The 24,431-nt window shown below is 43.2% G+C and overlaps 1 protein-coding gene across 1 annotated transcript; it reads right to left on the reverse strand.

The window, feature by feature from the left end:
• Window positions 1-35: 35 nt before the first annotated feature.
• On the reverse strand, window positions 36-14,502 carry ZBTB35 (zinc finger and BTB domain containing 35). The gene is made up of 7 exons (XM_035100385.3): window positions 14,364-14,502; window positions 11,925-12,172; window positions 10,648-10,749; window positions 9,271-9,415; window positions 8,390-9,078; window positions 4,169-4,299; window positions 36-1,827 (listed from the first exon to the last, which is right to left on the reverse strand). Exons 2-7 carry the CDS (start codon window positions 12,046-12,048, stop codon window positions 1,168-1,170), a joined length of 1,851 nt encoding a protein of 616 aa, XP_034956276.1. The 5' UTR covers window positions 12,049-12,172; window positions 14,364-14,502; the 3' UTR covers window positions 36-1,167.
• Between the last annotated feature and the right edge of the window lie 9,929 nt (window positions 14,503-24,431).

Genomic DNA, 24,431 nt, shown 5'->3' on the forward strand with positions numbered 1-24,431 from the left:
CAAAAAAGTTTAAATAATAAAACAGTAGCCTGATGCATTGAGCAGACACATTTACTTTGTATTCTTTTTAAAATGAATTTTCTTTTAAATATAAAATGTACCTTTTTTTCTAAAAATAAAAATCTGGTGATAAGATGCCAGTGCAACCTTTCAGCCAACTCATTCCTTGCTACATATGCAGCCAAAATTTTCCTATTAAAATTGGCCCTTTAAATCAAAACAAAACTGCCCGTGTTGAACTAATTCCCCCCCCCCCATCTTAAATTTATTGTAATGCAAAAAACCCTGGTAGCTGACAATTGTAAACAAAATTACAAAGCACTGTACAGTACAACAATATCTACACTGTCTCTTCTGCATTAGCTTTGTAAATGTCCTAAAAGCTTTGTGGAAGTTTAATTCCTTAGTTGTGAGAAGGCACAAGGGTTCTTTTCTTTTTTTAAACAAAACAAAAAGAAAACCTGTAACACACTCTACCTCCATACCAATCCACTTCTAGGCTTAAAGACAGGGAGTGTGTTCACATGTCACAGTAAACCATAGTTAACCAGTTCAGACGTAGCACTTAACCAGGGACTGTGGTTTGTTGCTCCCGCTGGAAGCATAAAGCGGGAGAGACTGCCGCATTTGCTGTGATGGGTGAATTGGATCTGTGGTTAACGTGAAGAAGATAAATAAAGCAAAGACTGCAGCTACTGCAAAAATTAATATTAGAGGGGGGAAGGGGATTGCAGTCCTTAGATAATCCATCTGAATGTTGGAACCTTGCTCTTTTAACACTAAACTCATACCCTGAAAAGCAAACAGAACTTGCTCCATAAGTCTCTCCCAATGACAACAGTATGACCTAAATGGTACAATCTAGCAAAACTCTACTATTAAACTTCACACAAAGCTTGTTCATCTCTAGAATAGGCTTTGTTCCGTGGTTTTTTTTTGTTAGGAAAGGGGGATTATCCCCTTATCCCCCCAAAAAAATTTTTTTCAAGAAGGGCAGTTTAATCAAATATCCTAACTTTGGTCCACCTGTCCACTTCCCCAACAGCATCGATACAAGAGAACCATCCATTGGTGGCGCAAAAGTCATACAAGTAAATGAAAAAAAAAGTTTGGTATTACATTTCCCACCCCACCCCCCCAAATCACAGGTACTGCAGTCAACATTTCCTAGGTCTCCACCTTTTCCTCTTGCATATCCACTATTGGCTGAGTTTTTAAATCATCAGATTCTTCATGATCTGCTGTGTGTGCTTCCACCTCCTCTGCCTGAACAGGCGGGTTTGCTTCCAGCTCTCCTTGATCCACATGTCCCGATTCTGCTTGCTCTATATCAGTTTCCTCTATAAGCTGCGCCTGAACCTCTTCCATTTGTAACTGGTTCACATGCTCCACGTCTAGCTCCTCCATGTGCACTTCAGCACTTTGCTCAGTCTGAATGTGCTCCACCTCTAAGTAGCTTATCTCCACCTGCTCTTGTAGCTCCGCTATTTGTTCACCTTTTACTTGATTATTCTGTATCAAATCCGGATGCACCTGCTCTACAGTCACTTGTGCTGGATCCACCTGGACCTGAATTACGGGCAAGACATGGACTTGTTCCACTTGCTCTATGATAGTCATGGACGCCACTGGGTCGCTGTCCACTGGAAGAATGTCCTCGGTCACAAGCCGTTCTGTGATGTTATGAATTTCTTGCAGGTGCCTCCGCAGTTCACTGCCTTGCATAAACCACACGTCACATAAGGTACAGTGGTTGGGCTTGTCACCTGTGTGTATTACCAAGTGATCCTTGAATTGATCCCAGCTGTTAAATATACTGTTGCAGACCTGAAAGAACAAAATACAACAGCTGTAGGAAAGCTAACCAAAGTTCATTGTATGTCTTTGGATCATTCTTTTCAATTCAGTTTATTTCTTTAAAACCCTGGGTGGCAACCAAACAATTCCACTGCTTAGGACCTAACTTTCCCTGGTTCGGCCAATTCGGCTAACTATAAATCAGTGCACAGTTACAAGCAACCCACTAACTAACTAACTAACTAACTAACTAATAGTTAAGGGGACCTCCAAAAGCATTATGCAGAACTGCACAGCAGTTACTTACACAGGATTACCTCCATAGAATGACACAACCAATGACTGCATGCATCTAGTCTTTTGGAAAGCTATTGCAATAAGACTTATTTAGCACCTTAAACATTTTTATCATTAGTAAAATCATTATACTTCTCTCTTCTAAAAAATGTTATAGTAATGCACCTTGCATTGAAGCATTCGCCTGGCATCTATAGGTAACAAGGAATTGGAAGCAGGCGACTGAATGGACAAGCAGAGGAGAGAAACACTGAATCCCTCCTCTATGGCCAGCACAGAATCCGTGGGCTGTCCTAGAAGGGAAGCCTTCTTTTCCACACCCATCATAGAAATGCAAGTTACTGCAGGAGGGATGGGACTCTCATCCCTTCTGGGATAGCTCCCAGCAGGCTAGCAAAAATATTGCATGCTTGTAACTTTTGTGGGCTTTTTACAAGGCTGTTTAATAGGTTCTTCTGTCCATCTTCAAATCTGCTATCACTAAGCAACTCAGCTTCTTTTAGTCTGACAGCCATTCACTCAAAGTTTTGTTTTTTTTGGCCTTCCTCCGTGGCATTCCCTCCCCAAGAAGGTTTTGCCTGGCTCCAACCATTTCTTTCAGGTGCTGTACCAGACAAAGCCCTTTCTCCCAGTATTCACGGCATTTAAAATATTGCCAGCTGCCCTGTGCTTGAACCTTTAATATTTGGTTTTATTGGGTTTTTTAAAGTTGCAAATCACTCTGCAACAAAACCTGGTATATAATATTTTAAAGATTAAAAATAAATATAAACTCAACTTGGAAAATTGTTTATGTAGAGTTTACTATAGAGATCAATGCTTAAAAACATTACATCTCTGTGGTGCACTCTGCCTGTGGTCTGAGCCCACCCAAGGAGGACGCTGGGTGCTTCCCATGCTCAGTGAGTAGCAAAGTGGTGGACTGCAGAGTAACAACATTTTTTAAATCATGACCAGACAAGCTTTTTGCAAGAATCTTGCTGCAGGTGTGCTACACAAAGGGCAGGACGCCCTAACCTAACAGCCATTCCCTAAGGGTGCTGTCACTGGAGCCCATGCCAGAAAGAGAGGAAGGAGGATCTCTTGCAATGCAAGTGAGGGAAAGCCAGAAGAGTAACGTTGATTAGTCTTCTGCAATAGCAATAAAATAAAATAAATATTTAAAAAACTGCTTCTGTGCCCATCTTTAACAACAACAACAAAAATGAACATAGTGCTAAAGACAAAGTAGCAGCGGGAAAAATTAAACTTAGTCTTTTCTGGAACAATCTCCACTTTGAAAATGGCAGTGTTACCAAAAATCAATTTTCCATTTCAAACTCGCCCAGCTAAATCGGCAAAATTGCAAGATATTCTACTGAAATTGATTTGTTGCTAAAAAAAAAAACTCCAAAAATTAAAGCAAATATACAATTAAAGCAAATATACAAACTGTAAAGATTCTCTGGTGGACTGTATATTAGAATCCAACTTTAATCTCACAATTTGAAGAGACGTTACTAACATCATCACTCCATAAATAATCATTGCATAAAATACTGTGGGGAGATAGAACTTAATAAAGCTACAGCAGCTAAGAATAATTCCTTACTATCTACCAAATTCTAGATATGGTATAAAAACAAGCAGATACTAGGTCCAAAAACATCCCCATTGCAATTAGTCCAAGTGGATCTTCACTCACACCCCAGCATTAATTTTTGAAGAAACAACAAACTATTATATTAAAGCACTGAGAAGAAGCAATACTATTTCAATTATAACCAAATCAGCTATCAGCACGGGCTTTACACAAACAACTTTAGGAAAAACTCTGAAGACAGGGAGAATGGCTTTCAGAAATATCTCTTCTCTTCTGACACTTTAAGGGCTCCAGCCTTCTAACTATTACTACAGGGTCCTGTGTAGTTTTAGCACCACGTGTTGCTGCAACAACCCAGTCCTAGGTGTTCTGCAGCAAAGCCAAACTAGAGATCAGTTCCCACAATCCCTCCCCGGCCACCTTGTCGACAACACAGGCTCTCTACATGGTCAAATTTGCTAGACCAGAATCACGACGGGCAAAATTACATACCTGACATTCATAAAGTTTCTTCCGTCCCTTTTTAGCACCAGCGCTGGACTGGCATGCTGTCAGGTGGCATTTGAGTGTGCTGTTTCGAGCAAAACGTTCGCGGCAGTTTGGACACTCAAATGGTTTTTCACCTATCAAGGCAAATATCAAGGCATGACCAAAAAATGAACATCAGGTTGCCACAGGTTCAGCTTTTTCACTGTTACAAACTCACCTCCCAATCCCCGTAATTAGGTGGGATTTTGCCAGTTTCCCATTCCCGAACTTCAGCTATCCAAGAGTTGTAGAAGTACAAGAATAAAGAGTTTAAAGACTACTAAGTAGGGTTAGATCAGTGATATCAGACTACTAAGCAGGGTCATCTTTCTATCTTGTGATATTAGCCGCCTAGGTTGCTGCGTTCATAAACGAAGCAACATCCCAGATTATCTGTCCATCTCTGAAAATGGATGATCTGCTATGGCTATTAGCCAAGAACATACCTATCCCCTCATAGATTCATTTACAGTCATACCTCGGTTTAAGTACGCTTCGGTTTGAGTACTTTCAGTTTAAGTATTCCACGGACCCGTCTGGAACGGATTAATCCACTTTCCATTACTTTCAATGGGAAAGTTCACTTCAGGTTAAGTACGCTTCAGGTTAAGTACGGACTTCCAGAACCAATTACAGTCATACCTTGGGTTTAGTATGCTTCAGGTTGAGTACTCCGCAGACCCGTCTGGAACGGATTAATCCACTTTCCATTACTTTCAATGGGAAAGTTCACTTCAGGTTAAATATGCTTCAAGTTAAGTACTCTGCAGACCCGTCTGGAACGGATTAATCCACTTTCCATTACTTTCAATGGGAAAGTTCACTTCAGGTTAAGTACAGACTTCCGGAACCAATTGTGTACTTAAACCAAGTTACCACTGTATTCCCTTTTATAGCCCACCCTCAAAAGCACAACAAATAAGATGGCACAGGAAACAAGCAATGCCGTGCCCAATGTGGCTCATTCACAGGTAAGGTTATAACCTGAGGGTGAAACTACATGCTACTTTAGCAAGCGGTTTCCCCCAAATACTGTTTGCGATAGTCATACAAGTGTGGCGTTTGGGAGAGGGGTGTTGAATGTCTCCAATCCTCCCTTGCAAATTGCTGACATAGACACACACCCCAGGCCATTCCCCATACAGTCACGTTCATAGAATCATAGAGTTGGAAGAGACCACAAGGGCCATCCAGTCCAACCCCCTGCTAAGCAGGAAACACCATCAAAGCATTCCTGACAGATGGCTGTCAAGCCTCTGCCTAAAGACCTCCAAAGAAGGAGACTCCACCACACTCCTTGGCAGCAAATTCCACTGCCGAACAGCTCTTACTGTCAAGAAGTTATTCCTAATGTTTAGGTGGAATCTTCTTTCTTGTCAAGCTTCAGAGCCCACCAGAGAGGCATTTGCAGCAAAGAACTGGCGCAAGTGAGGAATAGGCTCATTCAGTGCACATCTGCATTTGGCAATTCTCTCCTGCATAATTTTCCCATTCACATTATTCACCTTATAGGGAAATCACTATTTGATATGTGTGTTTTGCTTCATGACAAGCAATTCCACCCTGATAGTCATGGATTAGTTATGCATCATTTAATTTTTTTATTGTGTGCGCAGCATGCTTGTCTCCCACTGGAGGTCTCAACACTCCTGGATATAGAAGCTGAACAATTTCCCTTTCTAAGTGATACCGAGCAGGATTTATAACTTATATCTTACTGAAGTGTTTAATGATGATGATGATGATAATAATAATAATAATAATAATAATGCCCCTTGCAAATTGTGAAGGGTTTCCCATTCATCTATTGCATTATCTCCTAAACCATTCAGCAATGCTGTGGAGAAATAACTCACACTAGTACCTAGTCTAAGGTTAGACACCAAATGAAATATAATGCACAGTGCAGTCAATGCACATGTAGACCTTGATACACAAAAAGAACAGATAGGTTAAAGCTATTTATGAAACTTTCTTAGGGGCAAAGCATACTTTCCTTAACGCAGTAAGCAGAGCATTGCACAACGTCTGACTGCTGGTAAAGAAGATGGTTAACTTCAGATTGATCTCAGCTATCATTTTTATGGAGGAAGCAAAGTTCATGTTTTCGTGGTATAGAGAAACCTATGCAGGCACTGAAGATCTGCAAATCAAAAGGTCTCTTGAATACATAATCCAGCCATTCCCAGCAATAAGGCCACTGCAAATTGAATTACAGGCAACCCCCCCATTTACATGCATTCAAAATGTGTGTGACCACGCATCTGCATATCGCACCAAACCCGGAAGTGACCCAAAAGCATCACAAAAATGGGTGGAACAGGGTGGGCTGTTTGCAGGCTTTTCCAGTGGTGTTTCAAATATGCGCAATTTCCCTGATGGGCACAGTGCCTTCGAATGTAACTCTCATGTAAATGGGGACTGCCTGTACTGTATTGAACAGCCTACCACCTAAGCTTCCATCTTTTTCTCAATTGTGGCTCTGTGCACTGGGATACAAGAGCAACACGCAACATGGATGGAGCTGTTTTACAAACACAGGGTGGTGTTTTGCATGCCGATGAAGGCCCTTTGCTGTCAAAGGCGGCTGGTTTAGTTCTGCAAGCACAACCTCATTCATTTATGTCAGCAAGCTCTGCTCACGTTATAAAAGCATAACTGGGTGGTGACACATCCAGGGCTAGTAGCACTGACAAGGCGTGAGCAATTGGTTTTATTGCACTCCTGTTCCTCTCCACTCAGTTGCTCATGCAACTTTAACACTATATAGGTAATCTTTTCAAGTGCAGCCTGAGATTCTCCATCTGTAAAATGCATTTAAGAAGCACCTCATAAACAATTCCTTAATATACTCTTTGCTCATTCTAACTCACTAACTAGCATTAAAGCCAAAGGAAAACCCACATTATCCTCCTAACTCTTCTTCCCAATTCAGTACACTCAAAATATTGACCCGTTCATCCTTCTCCATCTCTTCTGTCACAACAATTTCCCCCTTCTCCACACAATCCAAGGCTATCCAACCAGTCTTCCCTTCTTTAACAAATGCTTATGCTTGTGTGATGATTTGTGGATACACACAGTCCTATAAAGGGGCTCTCCAGAGGCTTTGGATTACAATCTCCCAGCAGCCTCAACCGACATGTCCATTAATTAGTCAAGAATAGTGGAAGCTGTAGTCCAAAACTCTCTGGGGGGCACCAAGCTAATGATGGCTAAACACAAATTAGTAACTAAGCCAGATATAGGCCTGGGGGAGGCAGCTCAAACTTCACAGGGCCAGAGTTTTTCCAGATCAATGTCCATTATGTGTTCCCAAATCCATAGAGACCAAGCCTGATGTCATCATGCAGTATATTTTCTATCAAAGCGGAACATTATTCTGCAAAACTGTACGACTGACCAATAAACAAATAAATTTGACAATGGGTTGAAAAAGCCACACCCCCAGTACTTCTGATCCAACACTGAAGGCACAAAAAGGCACATTTCCCTTCCACCATTTTCACTTTGTATTTGCCAATGTGTACTGTACTTGATCTCCAAAAACCTATTGAAATTGGTTGCGGGACAGGGAGGCCCTTCCAAGAGACAGTGTCAGTTTGATGAAGGAGCAACGCGTAAGAGATGATTGATTCCCATCCTCTAACAACCACAGGCACACAACAAAACTTAGGATGCTATCTTGCTACTTTCGAGTTGGGAGAAACATTCTAAAATCCCAGGATCCAAAAGCACAGCTAAGCAACTAATAGTGTCCTCTAAGGCCTCTCAGCAGTCCCTGATACATGCAGCAGTTTGAGTAAGAAAAAGAAGCTAGGCTATTTTTCTCCTTATCCAGATCTCTGTGCAAGCAAGGCAAGTCTCAGCCTATCTTGAAAAGTTCTCTGTGCTTGCCAGAGGCCTTGGGACAGAGGCGGGGTTTCCTCTACAAAGAGCTTTAAATAATAATAATAATAGAATCAACTGGCATTTGGGTGGGTGGCAAGTTATGCAGGCCAGCCTTAAATGGTTCCTAGATTACCTTCCATTTATAAAGGCTTTGATCAACATTTACGCCATTCTTATTCCACTACCAATGAAGGCTGTACAAAATGTTACGGTGAAAATCATTGTGGGGAGGCGAGAAACACAGGAAGTGGTGTGAATTGTCTGCAGCTGGAGGGGGAAGGGAATTGCAGTTACCTGTGTGTTTCCGAAGGTGCTCTTTGAAATGTCCAAAGTGGTCAAATTGCTTATCGCAGTACTGACAGACGTGTATTTTTTTGCCAGGTCTCTGTTTCTTGTTTGCACCACCTTCATCAAGGTGGTAACAGGTAAGGTGCTGCTTCAATGCACTCTCGCGCAGGTACCTTTTGTTGCATAGGTCACACTTGTAAGTTTCTGTGGAGTGCGTTTTCATGTGCTCCTTAAAGTGGTAAAACAACTTAAATGTACGGTTGCACTTTTCACAGTGGAAAAGGTTGTTGACGTGCGACAACTGAAGTTCCATTATCTCAATGCCTTCCACCTGTTTGCCCGTTGGATCAGATCCATCGTCACACTCTTCCTGAATTTCACTTTTCCTCTCCCCATGGCGGAACTTGCTGGTAATATCTGCCAGGAGGGCCAAAGCAGACTCATCTGATGTACCCGTGGTTTGTATGTACTTTATCGACTGTTCAGCAGAAGCTACCTCCTCAAGTGCTTCAACGTTATTTTCTTCATCGTCAATAGCCCCTTCTGCAATCTCCACCTCAATTTCAACAGGCTCAGATTCTGCGCAGGGCAGTGTTTCAGTAATAACGTTGGAGGTCTCTGCTATCTTCCTCTTTTTGGCTATACTCCTATCTTCTGCCTGATCCGATTCGGGCGGGAACAAATTTTCTTTGTTCCTAGAAAAATTATACACAACACAGCGCACAACATCAAAAGGGCAGTTCTGTTGCACTTAAGGCTAACCAGGCTTCCCATTTTAACTCAGAATCCGTAGCCAGCTTTAAATGAGAAAACTGGCTATTCCAAATACAGTTCAATAGTTCTAACATGCCTTCCCAAGGCACAATCCTCTGAGAAACCACACTCACCTGATTTCAAGTGCTTTAATGGCTTCCAGCATCTGAAGATACTCTGCTGCTTTCCAGACATCACTTGCTTCCTCTTCCCCTTGGACCATCAACTTGGCGGTGTATGTGAACTCAATTAAGTGACGAAATGCCATGTTACTTACACCTAATGATGGCAAAGAACAAAATGAAACCTAGGCTTTGCACAGAGGCTTTGCTAGTAAATACCTAAACAACTGCCTTATTATTATTATTATTATTATTATTATTATTATTATTATTATTATTATTATTAAAATTTGTATACTGCCCTTCATCCAAAGATCTCAGGGCGGTTCACAGCATTAAAAGCCTTGAAGGATCATTTTCAACTCCGTTCAGTTCATACTGCCTGCATCAGTAACTAGCTGGGCTGTTTTACGGCCACTTCCTGCTGTCTGCTCTCAGCATTTAATAATTGGACGTAATATCATCTCTAGACACAGGAAGTTCTATTTAGTTATCAGAACACAGAATGAAACTATTAAGTTTACATGCTGATCATTCAGAACAGGCGTAGCTCACTGGGCTGGCTTGTCTTACGAAGTCTACTTTTTATAAAAGTATTTTTATTTTATTTTTACAAACAACTGTGCTTATGCAGGAGCTCCCTGACACTGGGGTGGGAAACCCCAGGCCGGTGGTCCAAATGTGGCCCTCAGGACTCTCCCCACACCACACCCTTGCACTGCCACCCCACTCTCTCCAAGCCACATCTTTCAATGATCCTGACTCACATCCTCCTCGGCTGCGTCCTTGAACTCTGATGATGCTTTTTTACTTCCCTTGATAAGAGATGTGTACATAGAGACTAACATACTGAGTCAAACTAAAATTTAGTTTTTTGCCTCTCTACTTGCCCACCATTGGCACGCCACCCCTGAAAATATAGAAGGAAATACAACCCACAGGCTGAAAAAGGCTCCACATCCATGCTTTAACTTAACACAGCCAAGTAACTGAGAACACATGCACTCTTACTTTTGAAATAAGAAGTTCCTTGCTGGACTAGACTAAGGCCCAGTCCATACAACATTTGCAAGAATCCCAGCTACCAGTAGGTGCCAGTAAGTAACTGGTGCACCAGAAACTGGCCCTTGATCCATGCCCACCCCTGAGCTAGAAGTAATGATACTGTCTACATGTATTAACCCAATTCCACTTTGTTATATGTTCTAGGCCTAAGAACTAGGTGGGATAGGACTAGAATGAAACACTTCCCAGGAAAATATCTCTCAATTCTAATCTGAAAGTATGCCTATGAGCATGGGAAGACAAGTGAAAGAGACAGAGCAGGGTTTTCGTTTTCCTAATTCTTTTCATGCATGAGTTCTGGATCTAACAGAATCAGCAAGTTACCTTCTATCTCTACTAGAGGCTCCTGAGTGAAGTCTTGGAAGAATTTGTAGAAAAACTGGCTACAGGCAGCAAGAACAGCTTTATGGGCTTTAAAATGGTGACCTAGGAGGAGAGAAAGAACTGGATATAAATATGTTAGATGGTCATAGTGGAGAAGAAGAAAAACATTTTAATATACAGCCTTCTATACTAACAAGACCAAGAACACTGCAGTGTCAAGTCTTTCCCGCAGAGTATATGTCTCCAAATTTCACGTCAAACACTAGATCTAAATACACTAGGTATTTAGATCTCTTTAGTGGAGGTCTCATTTGGACATGGTGATTTAACAATACAGGCAACAACTGTTTTATGCACATCCGACTGATGTGCGATCGTGCAGGCGTCCACAGCGCTAAACCTGGAAGTGATCCTAAAAGGTTGGAATGGGGGCAGGGTGCAACACTTTACGCGGGCCCCACTGACATGCGTGGGGCCCTGGAACGTAACTCCTGTGTAAAGTGAGGATTGTACATACTGAATGTTATGAAAATGCACATCAGGATGGGATGTGGACGGTGGCGTAGGAAGGGGGGTGCAGTGGGTGTTATGACTGAGGGGGGTGACTGCAGGGCCCTGGCCTGCAGCGCGCCCGAGCCACACACCTCTCTTGGGGAGTGACGTGGTAGCGCGGGCACCTGCAGGCTCCGTGCTGCCCAAAACGGCAACGTGGGGCTTTCGGACTCTGTGGAGGTTCTGCGCAGCGTGCTCTGCCCCAGCTTGCCCCGCCCCCAGGTGCAGGGCATCTAGCTACGCCACTGGATGTGGACTTTGGATGGGTGGGAGGGAAGAGAATGCAGCATCTGGTTTCTTCACAAACTAATACCGTGCACAAATCTATTTTATCAAATGGTTTAGGGAAGAATTCAGCATTTCAGTTTGCTGCATACTCTTGCAAAATAGATTCTATTATCAGAAAAATAATTTTAAATTGTGAAAGTGGTAATACATATAATAAAACAAGCAGAAAAATGTTTTGCCTTCTACAATATTTGTGCAGCCTGATCTTATGCCAGTCAATTGGGAATTTTAAGTCCTGAGTTGAATGGGACTGCAACCTAGGTAGGTGTATATGTAACTGGCCCAAAGCTGTAAACTAAACAAGCCATGATATTCAAATTTCAGTTGACTGTCACTCAGCTTCAATGAAACTGAACTGGCTTAAGTCCAGATGCCTTGCCTTAATTCAAATTATGGATGATATGTTTGTGTGAGAGCCAGTTTGCATCACGACATACCATCCACAATCAAAGTGATGTCTGTGAATTGATCCTGCTCCCGCTGTTCATTCAATCTGTCCAACATTACTTTGTAATGTTCTGGAAATTCCTGAATGCATTCCATCGTCTCTTCAGCTTCCATGGCTAATAGATTTGTCTAGGAAAGATCATCAGTCGTAATAAGAACTCCACAGTCCATAGCCATAAATGGTTACAGTAAGCAAGGATATTCATCAGCAATAGGTATCCAGACTCAGAAGCGGGTCCTATGAAATGATGAGTAAAGTTAGAAGCACACAGTATTGCACCTACCACATCTGAAGGAGAAGCCATAGCAAATACAATTCATATAAAAACACAGTGCATAGATAGCTGAAGACAATATGAAGCTCATGGTACAAGGGGAGATGAAGAACCCCAGTCACAATAGAACCAAGGAAGGCAACAGCAGCATGGCCAGGAAAGCCAAGGGCAGCAATCTGGCTAGGGAATACTCAAGAGAAACACTGAAAATTGACGGGAAAGGAAGTGATAGCAGTAAGAAAAGGTGTGGATTATTGGAAAGAAACACACGGTTGCAGGGAGGGTGATTTTGGTATCCAGCCATAGGAATCTGAAGCACCTGCATTTCTTAACTTTTAAGGTTTTCTTTTAAAAAACTGAACAGGCTAGGTTTTCATTACCTCCTTTAACTAAGTATAGTTAGTTAATAGAAAGAAAAGAAACCATGCATTTGGGGCTTGTGTGGCCACAGGAGCCCAGAGAGTAGCTAAACAGGTTTTGGGGTTGCAAACTGTACATAATCCACTAAGCCGGTGGATTGCTGGAAGTTAAAACTAAAATGGGATCAGATTCTCTACAAGCACACACAGTACGTACACAGTACCGTATGTACATACATACAGATAAACTATACACCCACATACATGGTGGTACAATTGCCACTTTTCTATGGCTCAATTCCATGCAGCTAGGAAGTATTTAGGAATGTTCATTATGATTATATCCCCCTGTTCCTCCATCATGGAATTCAATGTGCCATTTTTATACTAGGTTCTCAGTGCCATCCAGGCACTGACTCGACCCAGGTCTCTTGCTTCAGCAAGGTTGCTGCATTACATTCCACTAGGGCCTGGGATCATCCAAATGAGAGAATAATTATTTCAGATTTGTAATAGCCAGGATAACAAACATCAATTTGAAGATCCAGGGGTAAAAATAATATTCCAGTGCTGTCAGTGCTCAAGAGATGTTTAGCTCAAAGGAGGTATGGGGCATATAAGGGCATGTTGGGGGAATTTGATGCAGTCTCCTTCATTGGACCACCCCCTGCCCCCTGCTAGCAAACAGGAGAAACAGAAGCACACCAATTCCAGGAACCAATGGAACAGAAAATGAAAAATAGGAGTGGGGAGAGGGGGCCACAGTACAGGGCAGAACTTTGGATGTGCCAGTCTTCTGCCCCATTAGGATTGCTGTGTTAAAAAAATTCAGAATCCAGGTTCCCTGTATTTCATCACCCAAGGCACCCAACTGTCTCATGCACCATTGCATACGTTTGATTTTGCATCGAAATGTCACTGCTGTGCTGCACTTCACAGCTGTTTACCATGGATTCTCTCTGTAGACATGTGTGTGCTGAGGTTTTCAACCACGTGCCACAGGCTTATTTCTCTCTCTCTCTCTCTCTCTCTCTCTCTCTCTCTCTCTCTGTCAAATAAGGATCACATGATACATCCACTGGACTCTAATGCAAAGTTTCTTAAACTCTACTCTGCAAGCTCCATTCAGAGGGTCGATGGGAAGGCTTTGGAAGAGCAACGATTATCTGCTCTCAGTCCTGTCTGGAAGACAAAACTGCTTTTTGACAAGGGCCAGGTTCCATTTTTTAAAAGGGTTCTTTTGAATCTTAACCACTACTAAATTATGGTTTGATGCTGCTGTCAGCTAGCCTGAGCTTCTTAAATGAAAAAGCAGCACTTATTTCCGGCAAGAAATCATAACACCTCTTAGCTGCAATAAGAGCCCTGCTGCTTTCCTAGCTTAGAAGCCAGGAGACCCCAGGAGCCACACAGCACTTGAATCCACTGGGGGCACGCACGTCAATCATCGGCTGGCCAGCCAATCGCAGCACTGGAAGCTAAAGAAGCGGGCCAATGAGCTGCTAAAGCGGGCTAAGCGGAAGGCCTAACCGTCGAGGGGCGACGAGAAGCGAAAGGGTCCCCCTGAAGGAAAAAATGAGAACGGAGCGGGAGGTCCCTGCACTGGCCGGCGCGGGCGGAAAGACGCCATAAGGCAGCCGGCGCATAGACCGGCGCAACCCCGGCGGCGGCCCTGTCTCCAGAGCCGTTATTACGTCATCAAATCGCGCATTAAATCGATCCCTTCTTGACGCCAGCCTCGGCCAGAGGCGAGCGCCGACCTCGAGAAAATCGGAAGGATCCGAAAAAGACTCACCCGGAGGAGCCTCCCGCCCCGACGGGCCTCCTCAGCCGGCGCTATAGCTTCCTGCTTGCCGAAAAGCGGGGCAAGCGCCGGCCAATAGCGCTACTCGCATTCCCGTCCTGCACCGCGCGCCGGAAATGGGGAGCTCGTTGACCTGCTTTACCTGCCGGGGCGCTCTAGGGAAATTGGCGGGCCCAAGTGCATGATGGGAGTTTTGAGGTGCCCGCTTTGAGGAGCTGCCCGAGTCCCATTCGCTGTGCCGCGAGATGCATGCCGGTAGTCGTAGTAGGCGCTGCGCTGCTGTTTCTGCTGCTGCTTCTGTTGCAGGTGGCAGCTTTCTTTCTTTCTTTCTTTCTTTCTTTCTTTCTTTCTTTCTTTCTTTCTTTCTTTCTTTCTTTCTTTCTTTCTTTCTTTCTTTCTTTCTTTCTTTCTTTCTTTCTTTCTTTCTTTCTTTCTTTAGTAAAAGCACTCTGCTCAATATTTGGCATCATTTTGCTATTTATGAATGGGTATTAACTAATGATAATGGATGCAATACAGCAGCTGGCCATACTCGGAGAGTTATTGGAAAAAGAAATCACATTTATTATAAAACGTTCTCTCTTCAACAGAAAATTGGACAAAGAAACATGTCCTGTTTCCAAAGATCTCTTTACCACAATTTTATTTGGTGTGCCACCTTTCCGTAGTTAAAACCATGCTCAAGGTGGCTTACAGTATGAAAAGATGTACAGTACATAATTACAAACAACAAAAGCCATAAAACAATAAACAAAACACTTCAAAAATACACAACCAAGCATGTGCTCAAGATCTCCTTTTAATCAAGTTCCAATTTTTTGTGGTGAATATTGCTAGTTCCTAATATCAAAAAGTTTTCTTTCCAATAATAATAATAATAATAATAATAATAATAATAATAATAATTTATTTATACCCCACCCATCTGGCTGGTTTCGCAGCCACTCTTTCCCAACAGAATAAAATATCAAAGATTAAAAACTTAATAGGGCTGCTTTCAGATGTCTTCTAAAAGTCAGATACTGGTAGTTGTTTATTTCCTTGACATCTGCTGGGAGGGCGTTCCACAGGGTGGGTGCCACTACAGAGAAGGCCCTCAGCACCAGAAGGCCCTCAGCACAGGACCTCAGTGTCCAGGCAGAACGATGGGGGTGGAGACACTCTTTCAGCTGTACTGGGCTGAGGCTGTTTAGGGCTATTTTATGCAAGCTTTACATAATAAAGTCACAACGAATTTATAAGCATGTTTGATGTCTTTGTAACTTTTCGCTTTAAAAACTCATTTCTTAAAATGTCCAGAACCTGTCTTAGGTTCAGCATGTCTGTGGAGATTACTTCTTCATGTTTTACTTTTGCCCTGATAGTGCAATCCTCAGAAAGTATTGGATATATATATAACCATGTTCTAAGTAACCTGTTCCAAGCATACGGTAGTTTTTTGAGGGGGGGGGGGTTACACTGTATGATGTACGAGTCCCTTCTAATTCCTGGATCGGCAAGGGTTAAAATCTAATGGGGGAGCCCATTGTTGGATTAGCCACGCAAGGGCCATAATGCCCACTAAGTATGGGTCAATTAGTATAAGAAAGGAAGTTGCTCTGTGACCCTCCCTCACCTGGCTTGTAATGAAAGTTGGGGTTGGTGGGAAGGGAGATTAATCCTTATGCACCTTCCTGCATGTGCCAACCATCCTTACTGCCACATTTTGGGAACAAGCCACAGCATCGTGGCAGAACACCTGCTTTTCAATCCCTGGCATCTCTAGGTAGAGCCAGGAGTGAAACCTTCCTGAACCTGGGAGAGACGCTGCGAGTTAAGTGTATACTGAGCTATGTGAACCAGTGATTTGACTTAGTATATAAGGCAGCTTCCTATGTTCCTGTGCCTTATGAAGGGAGCACAGAGTTAGATGTTCCGCATTCCTGGTGTATATTGTGGACAGTTAAACTATGGAATTCCCTGCCTCAAGAATTGATGGTTACCAAGTTAGAAAGCTTTGAAAAGGGATTGTTAGATAAATTCATAGGGGTTAAGAGTAAACAATGGGTATTTAAAAAAGGTAAAGGACCTCTGACAGTTAAGTCCAGTCGCAGACAACTTTGGGGTTGCGGCACTTAGCTCGCTTAACAGGCCGAGGGAGCCGGCGCTTGTCCGCAGTTTTTCCGGGTCATGTGGCCAGCATGACTAAGCCACTTCTGGCGCAACGGAATACCGAAACCAGAGCAGCGCATGGAAATGCCATTTTACCTTCCCGCCGGAGTGGTGCCTATTTATCTACAGTACTTGCACTGGCGTGCTTTCGAACCAATTTCTGGGGAGCAATATAAGAGGACTGTTGTGCTCATGTCTTGTTCATAGGGTTCCCAAAGGCATTTTGTGTTTGGCTCCTTTGGGAAACAGAATGCTGGGCTAGACAGGCCTTTGATCTGATCCAGCAGAGCTACTCTTAACGTTTCTCCCATACTGTGAAAAGGATCCCTAAAATGTAAGTCTTTCAGTTACCAAACTGCGGGATGGGAAATCTCCTTCATTACTATTCATTAACATATATCCCCTCTCCAATATTCATTATGCAGCAGATAGTCTGGAAAAATAGGGTTCCTCTGAATATATTCAATCTGAGTATATTCAAAAGGTTTTTTTTTCTATCAGCTTAGCAACCTAGGAAAGATGCCAGGTGATTGCAAAATTGTGTACAGGAGCAAACATATCTCCGGGCTAGGAAATAATTTGTATCCCTTTGGCTAAAACACTTTGTCTTTTCAGTGCGCTTGGATTCATGTACTCACTTACATATTCTTCTTTTTTTCCCAACCACGGGGTGAGCCTCCCTGTTCTAGGCCAAGGTCCTTTGGCACTGGACAACTTATGTGAAACAGGAATACTCTCTAACTTGGTTTTGTAGTTTTGATGAAATGTGTACCTCAGCAAAATGAGTGCCTGGAATATTTTTCTGTGGCTCAAGCTCTGCTCTTGCAAAGTGCTTTGGTATGCATTTCTTTCTGAAATACCTCTCAAGAGCGTACAACTTGATTTCATTCATCCCAGTATATTTTGATAGCCCCCTTTTGCCATTTTAAATGTAAAACAGGTAAATGAGGTTGCTGTTGTGTAGTGGGTCTTCAGTGATTTCAGCTCAGTGCAAATAAGAAACAGGATGCGAGGATCTGGTACAACATCTCTTTACTTCAAAGAACAAGTAAGAGCCAGAACACAGGGAATGGGAAAAACTGGGGCTTATATAGTAACAGAGAACTAGCAGGGAAAAGATACATTTTGGCGGGAACCAATGGCAAGGATTCCCTCCAGCGTAAACCAATCCAGCAGCGGATCCAAATCCCCCACTCTGAACCAGCAAATGATATACTGTACGTTCAAATAAACTCTGTAATACAATACAATAAACTCTATATTGCAATACATACTTGGCTGTGCTATTACTTTAATACACAACAGTTGCCAGGAACATTGGCTGTGGCTGATGGGAGTTTTAATACAGCAGCATTTGGAAAGGTTCCTCACTCCTGCTTTACTCTGTGTACTTAAGAAAGCAGAGCACATTTCTTCAGATTTTCTCCATTTAGAGCAGGTTTTCCCGTAGTGATTGATATTGACCCCTCCGGGTCTATAAGACTGCAAGGGGGAATAAAGACCTAGGGGTTGAAATGAGGTTTAAATGAGCCTAGGGGCAGAAAAGAAGTTTGTATATAGAGGATATAGCGCAAAGCATTTAATTAGGAACTATAAGCCTCAGAAATAAATGGCATGGGCATATACAGTGTGCACCTCCCTTGTCAGTGGGGAACCTCTGTATTTAATAAGAAGATTCCACAATACAATAATAGTATTCCTTATTTTTTACATTTTATGATTCCTAGGATGCCTTTATCTGCTCCGCTGCAACAAAACATGTTTCTCTCGTATTCAGCCACAGCAGGCGCTGTAACCTTCCGATGGTTTTACTTCACTCCCAAAAGTGTACTCTTTCATTGTCTCCCGAGACAGACAGACACCAACCAAGTAATGGTGATGGATGATTAATAAATGTTGATTATATATTGATATCACTTGACTTTATTTCATTTGCATTCCTAAGAATTAGGGTTGGGCTCCATGGCAATTTTAAAAGCTCATCAAGGGGCCAATGAACTCAGAAGTCTGGAAAAAAACCTGGTTTCAAGGTTCAACAGTTAACAAGAACTGATTCCAGAATCCAGCCTTGTTTATGAAGCCCCAATCCAGAAATAGCCTAACTGCCCACAGCGATCTGACAGTCCTTATTTATTCTCTTACCACAGTGGGTTTCCTAGCACAGCAAAAATGTGTTTTTCACTTCTTCTAATTTACTCAACTTCCTTTTATCCTAGGAAGCACATGGCGGATTAATTCCACTACTGAAGAGTCTAATTATTTTAATGAGAGAGGAGGCAGGCAAGGAACTGTCCAGAAGTATACAGATCTTCTTCCTAATACATTATGATGGTTGTACCATTATGTTGATCTCCCATGGGTATCCAAGGTTGTTTTCAGATCATCCTGACCCCCACAGACCTGAAACAAAAGTCTTTTGGAAAGCATTCACAGGCAAACTGGGCTCAATAGTCACTACTGGTTTGAAACACTCATTGTACTCTAAACATAGGTGCTTCATCAGCATGCCACAGCCTGCTTGAAGAAACATGTCAATCCCTGCTCTGGTCTTGGCACCCACAAATTGTTGGTAGACTAGTTTCTCACAGTACTAAGGTTTATTTTAATGATTTTACAAAGTTTCTATTCTTGTACAAGTTTACGATTGCCTGTATGTGATTGAATCCATCCCACAAAGCAGTGACAGTCTGGAGGTGATCTTGCATCATGATTCTGCACAATACCACAAAGTAGAGAAGAGCAAGGCTAGATCTACATTGATCTTATAGAACGTTGTATTTAATAGTTGGAACACTTAATGGCAGTTTTTCCCTTGGCCAGTGGCTCGCTGCTCTGCAGCACCCTCTGGAGCCACATTTTAATAATGCATTTTTAACATTATAAATTATTAGTGTAGATATGCTCTGATAATGCACTGCAATTGAAAGGGGTGTATGTAGCTCGGTGATGGAGCATGTGCTTTGCTTGCAGAAAGTCTCAAGTTCAATCCCCAGCAGAAAGTCTCATGCTCTATCTCCACCTACGGTAGGGCTAGGAATGATTTATCAGGAGCTGGTGTCAGGCGCAGGTCAGCAATAAAATATTAAAGCCCCTGATGTCAGTGAACTCTTTATCAAAGAAACAAAACACCTCAGTCCTAGTTGGTTGCAGCAACCGATCCCAGTAGGTCTTGCCCCAATGAGGCAGTTGCAAGGACTGAAAGTCCCTGCCTTCCTATCACTCTCTAAGGCACTTTCCCCGGTTGCTTCCCCAGCAGCCTAAGGCTCCATTGTCTTGCCTCTCTTTGCTCCTCCTCCATTTCTCTGCATGTTCTGGGAGACTGGGGGTGGGGTGGGGCGAGCAGGTTGCAGCAGGAGGGGGAGACTCCCTGGATTATTCAGCAACCTGCCTCATCTCTGTCTCCTGGCCCCCCTCCTCTCCTGCCTCCAAATCTGCACTGCGCTCTGCACCAGCCTCTTCCCGCTCCCTAAACCTTGTTGCCTTTTCAGCTTCCAACACCTTCTTCTTCCCACTCTGCTCCCTCTTTTCCTTCTGACCACTCACCTTCAACCCACCACCATTCCTCTGGCCCAGAGCCTTTTTCCCTTGGGGGTTCCCCAGCTGGTGCCTCCCACCTGTCATGATTCTAGTCTGAAATCCAGGAGAGCTGCTGCCAGCCAGTTCCAACAAGCTAACTAATAGTCTGGCTTGATATGACAGCAACTCATCTACAGGGTTATCAAAAGAACAGAGTGTCTTTTTATATCAATTTTATTAAAGGGAAGGACAGAGTGCCTTGTAGCGCTTCAAAGACTAACAGCACAACTACTGCATGCCTGCTCAGGGGAAAAAATCCCACAATAAATGTGTAGAGGTTTCAGTCTAATACATGAAGAGTAAGATTTCCTGAAAGTTTGTGCCAGAATATACCTACTTGTTCACTAACATTATTATTTAAAGCAGAGGAGTATTGTTCTCCGTTGTGACCCTGGTTCAAGTCAACATATGCTCTCCTATCCTCCACATAATGGCTGCACCACAAGGGCTCTTTGAACTGAAAAGCAACCCACAGTGTTGGAGGACTTGATCCCTGGACTTGCTCCACAAACACAGCTTTATTTCCCTCCCCTACCTACTAAGTTCCAGAAACCTAAAGCAAATTTTTGGACACCCGTAGAGGAGTCCACCTAATAGAGCTAAAAAAAGACCAAGCAAATAGGAGCTGTTTTTCACCTGTGGAGTTTCCTTTCCCACACCCAATCAACTCAGCATACTTATAATCATATTGTGATCGTATTATAAAGCTGGCTTGCTGCTCTGTGAAACTTTGGTCCCAATAGATGTATCGTGTGACCTGGGGATTTTTGAACTTTTCTTACAGAACAAGAGAGCTTCCTTTCCTTTTGGTGTCACGTTTAAATGTTAGCTGCCTTGGATACACAGCCGATGACCCTTCTGCCCCTGACTATCCTTGCTTCTCAAGAAAACAAAGTGAAATAATGAAATAAAATCTCAGATACATTTTGCTTCATTCTTCTATGTGCTCAGAGGAAGTTTGGCAGCAGTTCTGAGCTGCAGTGTCAGCAGAAACCTTATCTTGTTTTTCTTCTTCCAACTTGCAAAAGTTCAGAGAAGTGCAACTTTAAGCTAGCTCAAAAAGCACAGTTATGTCCTTCAGGCATTTCTTGTTAAAACCTTCAGCAACCATGCAATTAGCATTCATTAAATAAAGCTGTTTTGCTTTGTGACATGCTGGGGGGGGTTGTGTCGTTTTGATCACATAGGGTGAAGAAGATCTGCAAGAAGATCAAACCTATCCATTCTTAAGGAAATCAGCCCTGAGTGCTCCCTGGAAGGACAGATCGTGAAGCTGAGGCTCCAATACTTTGGCCACCTCATGAGAAGAGAAGAATCCTTGGAAAAGACCCTGATGTTGGGAAAGATTGAGGGCACTAGGAGAAGGGGACGACAGAGGACGAGATGGTTGGACAGTGTTCTCGAAGCTATGAACATGAGTTTGACCAAACTGCGGGAGGCAGTGCAAGACAGGAGTGCCTGGCGTGCTATGGTCCATGGGGTCACGAAGAGTCGGACACGACTAAACGACTAAACAACAACAACAGGGTGAAGAAAGCTGGATGGGATTAAAAAATGGGGCCGATCCAAAGGGTTGCCTTCTGCACCTTCTGCACATGCACTCCCATCACTCATAACACTGGAACTCATACCTCCCAAGTGCCCTGATTTAACCAGGACATCCACACTTTTCTTGAAGGCACCCCCGGGCTCTGCCTTCATTCCAAGGTGCCCCAATTTCACACCAGCTCCGGATGAGGCTCACAGAAGCAGCTCTTGTAGCAGCAGCAGCAGCATTGTGAAGGAGCAGTTGCCGGCTTTTGGGAAGGAGGAGCAAGACTCTGAATGAGGCCCTCCTGCCTCATTCCCAAAGCCAGCAAGCACTTATGGGGCTTGGGGAAGGAAGTGGGAAGTCTCTTGCGCCCTATCAGAGCATCTGTCTCTTTCCCTATGCTGGACAGAAGCTTCCTAGACTTTGGGAAGGAGGCGTCAAGACCTCTGGTAGGATCCTGGAGCCCTCCTGCCTTCTTCACAACATCAGGAAGAAGTTCACAGGGCTTTGGGAAAGAGGCATGAGGCCCCTGTCCTGATTTTTATCGGCAGAATGTTTGGAGTGTATGAGAACTTGCTTGGGACAATCCAATGCATGGTGGCTGGGGACCATTGAGACTTGTAGGGCAGAAGGTAGGGAGACCAGCAAGAGCCAGAGCCAATCACAGGCACAGCTATCCAATTCTAGCTTTCATCTCCTCCACCTCCTCCTCCCTGCTGAGTTGAATAAGGGCAACCTTATTAAGGAGGAGGAAGCTGATCCTTCCACGACTGGTTGTAATTAAGGAGACAGGCAGGTGAGCAGACTGAAGTTGGTGGGGCACTGCCCCAAGCAGAGCAGCCTCCACTGCTTCCAATGAAAGGGCAGGTTAGAAGATTCAGGACAGGCAAAAGTACTCCGAGTACACAGCACTTGGAATTCCCTCCCACAAGATGCAGCAATGGCCATCAGGTTGGATGGCTTTAGAAGAGGATTAGACACATTTATGGGGGATAAGTCCGTCTATTGCAGGCATCCCCAAACTTCGGCCCTCCAGATGTTTTGGACTACAATTCACATCACCCCTGACCACTGGTCCTGTTAGCTAGGGATCATGGGAGTTGTAGGCCAAAACATCTGGAGGGCCGCAGTTTGGGGATGCCTGATCTATTGTATCTAGCCATGATGGGGATGTTCTCCTTACAACGTTGGAGGCCATATGCTTCTTAAGCAATGCCAGTTTCTGGGAGTCGCAAGTAGTTCAGGTCCTGTTTGTGGACTTCCCACGGGCAAGGCATCTGGTCAACACAATGCTTGACTAGATGGGCCTTTGACTTGATCCAGCAGGGTCCTTCTCACATTTGTCTATTCTTGCCCAGCCCACCACCAGGTTTGGTGTGCTGGGCTAGGTGCTTGGCCTCCTCCCGGTGTTTTGTGTTTGTGTGTGACATCACAGATGCTGAGATCCCCCTATGTTGGGTCCAAGCTGCACCTCCGTCTCAAAGTATTTCTTTTCTTTTTAAAATGAGGACTGTCCTATTATTATTATTATTATTATTATTATTATTATTATTATTATTATGTACTTTTCTCTAACACATCAGGAATGTAGAAGCAGTTGAAGGAATTTTAATTGTGTGCTTCATAACTAAAGTACATAGCTATCTAAAGCTCTCCACCCTCCTGCCCTGCCCCCGTCCCAAGATCCACCAACGAAAATTACCTGGCTGTTTGATTTTATTAGGTAGCTTTAAAAAAGGACAATGATGGAGTGCCACCTGATCTGGTACTTTTTACTGCTTGTTTGTGTTGAAACAGGACCAATATATGTGGTCAATCTAGAAATGCCTGAAAAGGATTAAAATGATAAACATGTGAATTTGCAATGGACAGAACTTTTAACTAATGATGTATTAGATTTGTAACATTTATTGCATTTTATAGTTATGAAAACAAATTCAAAAAATTCAAAAATAACATAAAATCACCTTGTTGCAATACTGGAAACACAAGGCCCTTAATCATGCTTTTGTTGTTGCCGTGGGAAGTACAGTGTGTGTTTGTTTGTTTGTGTGGGTGGGTGCTTCTTACAGTCAATTCTCCTCTGCAAATGCCTTTGGAGGCAAAGAAACCAGCTTCATCACTTACCATCTTTAATATATATTTTGTCCTTTCTGTCCTTGTGGCTGATCTGAAAATATAATACTGTATATAAATTGTAACGTTTCAAAAGTCTCAATGAAATGCAATTACACACTCCTGAGGGATGACCTGTGGATGTCCAATCAGTTAAGCAGTTATCCTTCCTAACATTTAACATACATCTGCCTCCTTTCGTTGGGTATTAGTAGGCAATTGCTCACACTATGAATATTAATTGTGCAAACATGTTGTAATGTGCCTCACAGATAAGATTCTTCATGTCCATCAAATGAACAAATATTGAGTGATGCAATAAAATGTACTCAGTACTGTCTTCATCATGGTGGCCAACCTGACACCTCTGGGAAGCCTGAAAGCAGAGTTACACTGCATCCAACAGTGAAGATGGAACATAGCCATTGTGGTTAATAACCACCAACAGCCTTATCCTCCATGAATTTGTGGACCTCCAGATAATGCTGGACTTCATTATCCATCAGCCCCAGCCAGTGGTGAGGAATGATGGAAGCTGTAGCCCAACATCACTGGCCTACACTTACGAGCTGTAGCTCTCCAGTTTTTCCAAGCCTTACCTGCAGATGCCAGGGATTGAACCTCGAACCTTCCGCATCTGCATGCAAAAACTTGTGCTCTGTGACTTATAAATGTGAGAGTCCACC

This window comes from Zootoca vivipara, chromosome 10 (genome assembly GCF_965207765.1).
Source record: "Zootoca vivipara chromosome 10, rZooViv2.hap1.1, whole genome shotgun sequence".
Classification (NCBI taxonomy): Eukaryota; Metazoa; Chordata; class Lepidosauria; order Squamata; family Lacertidae; genus Zootoca; species Zootoca vivipara.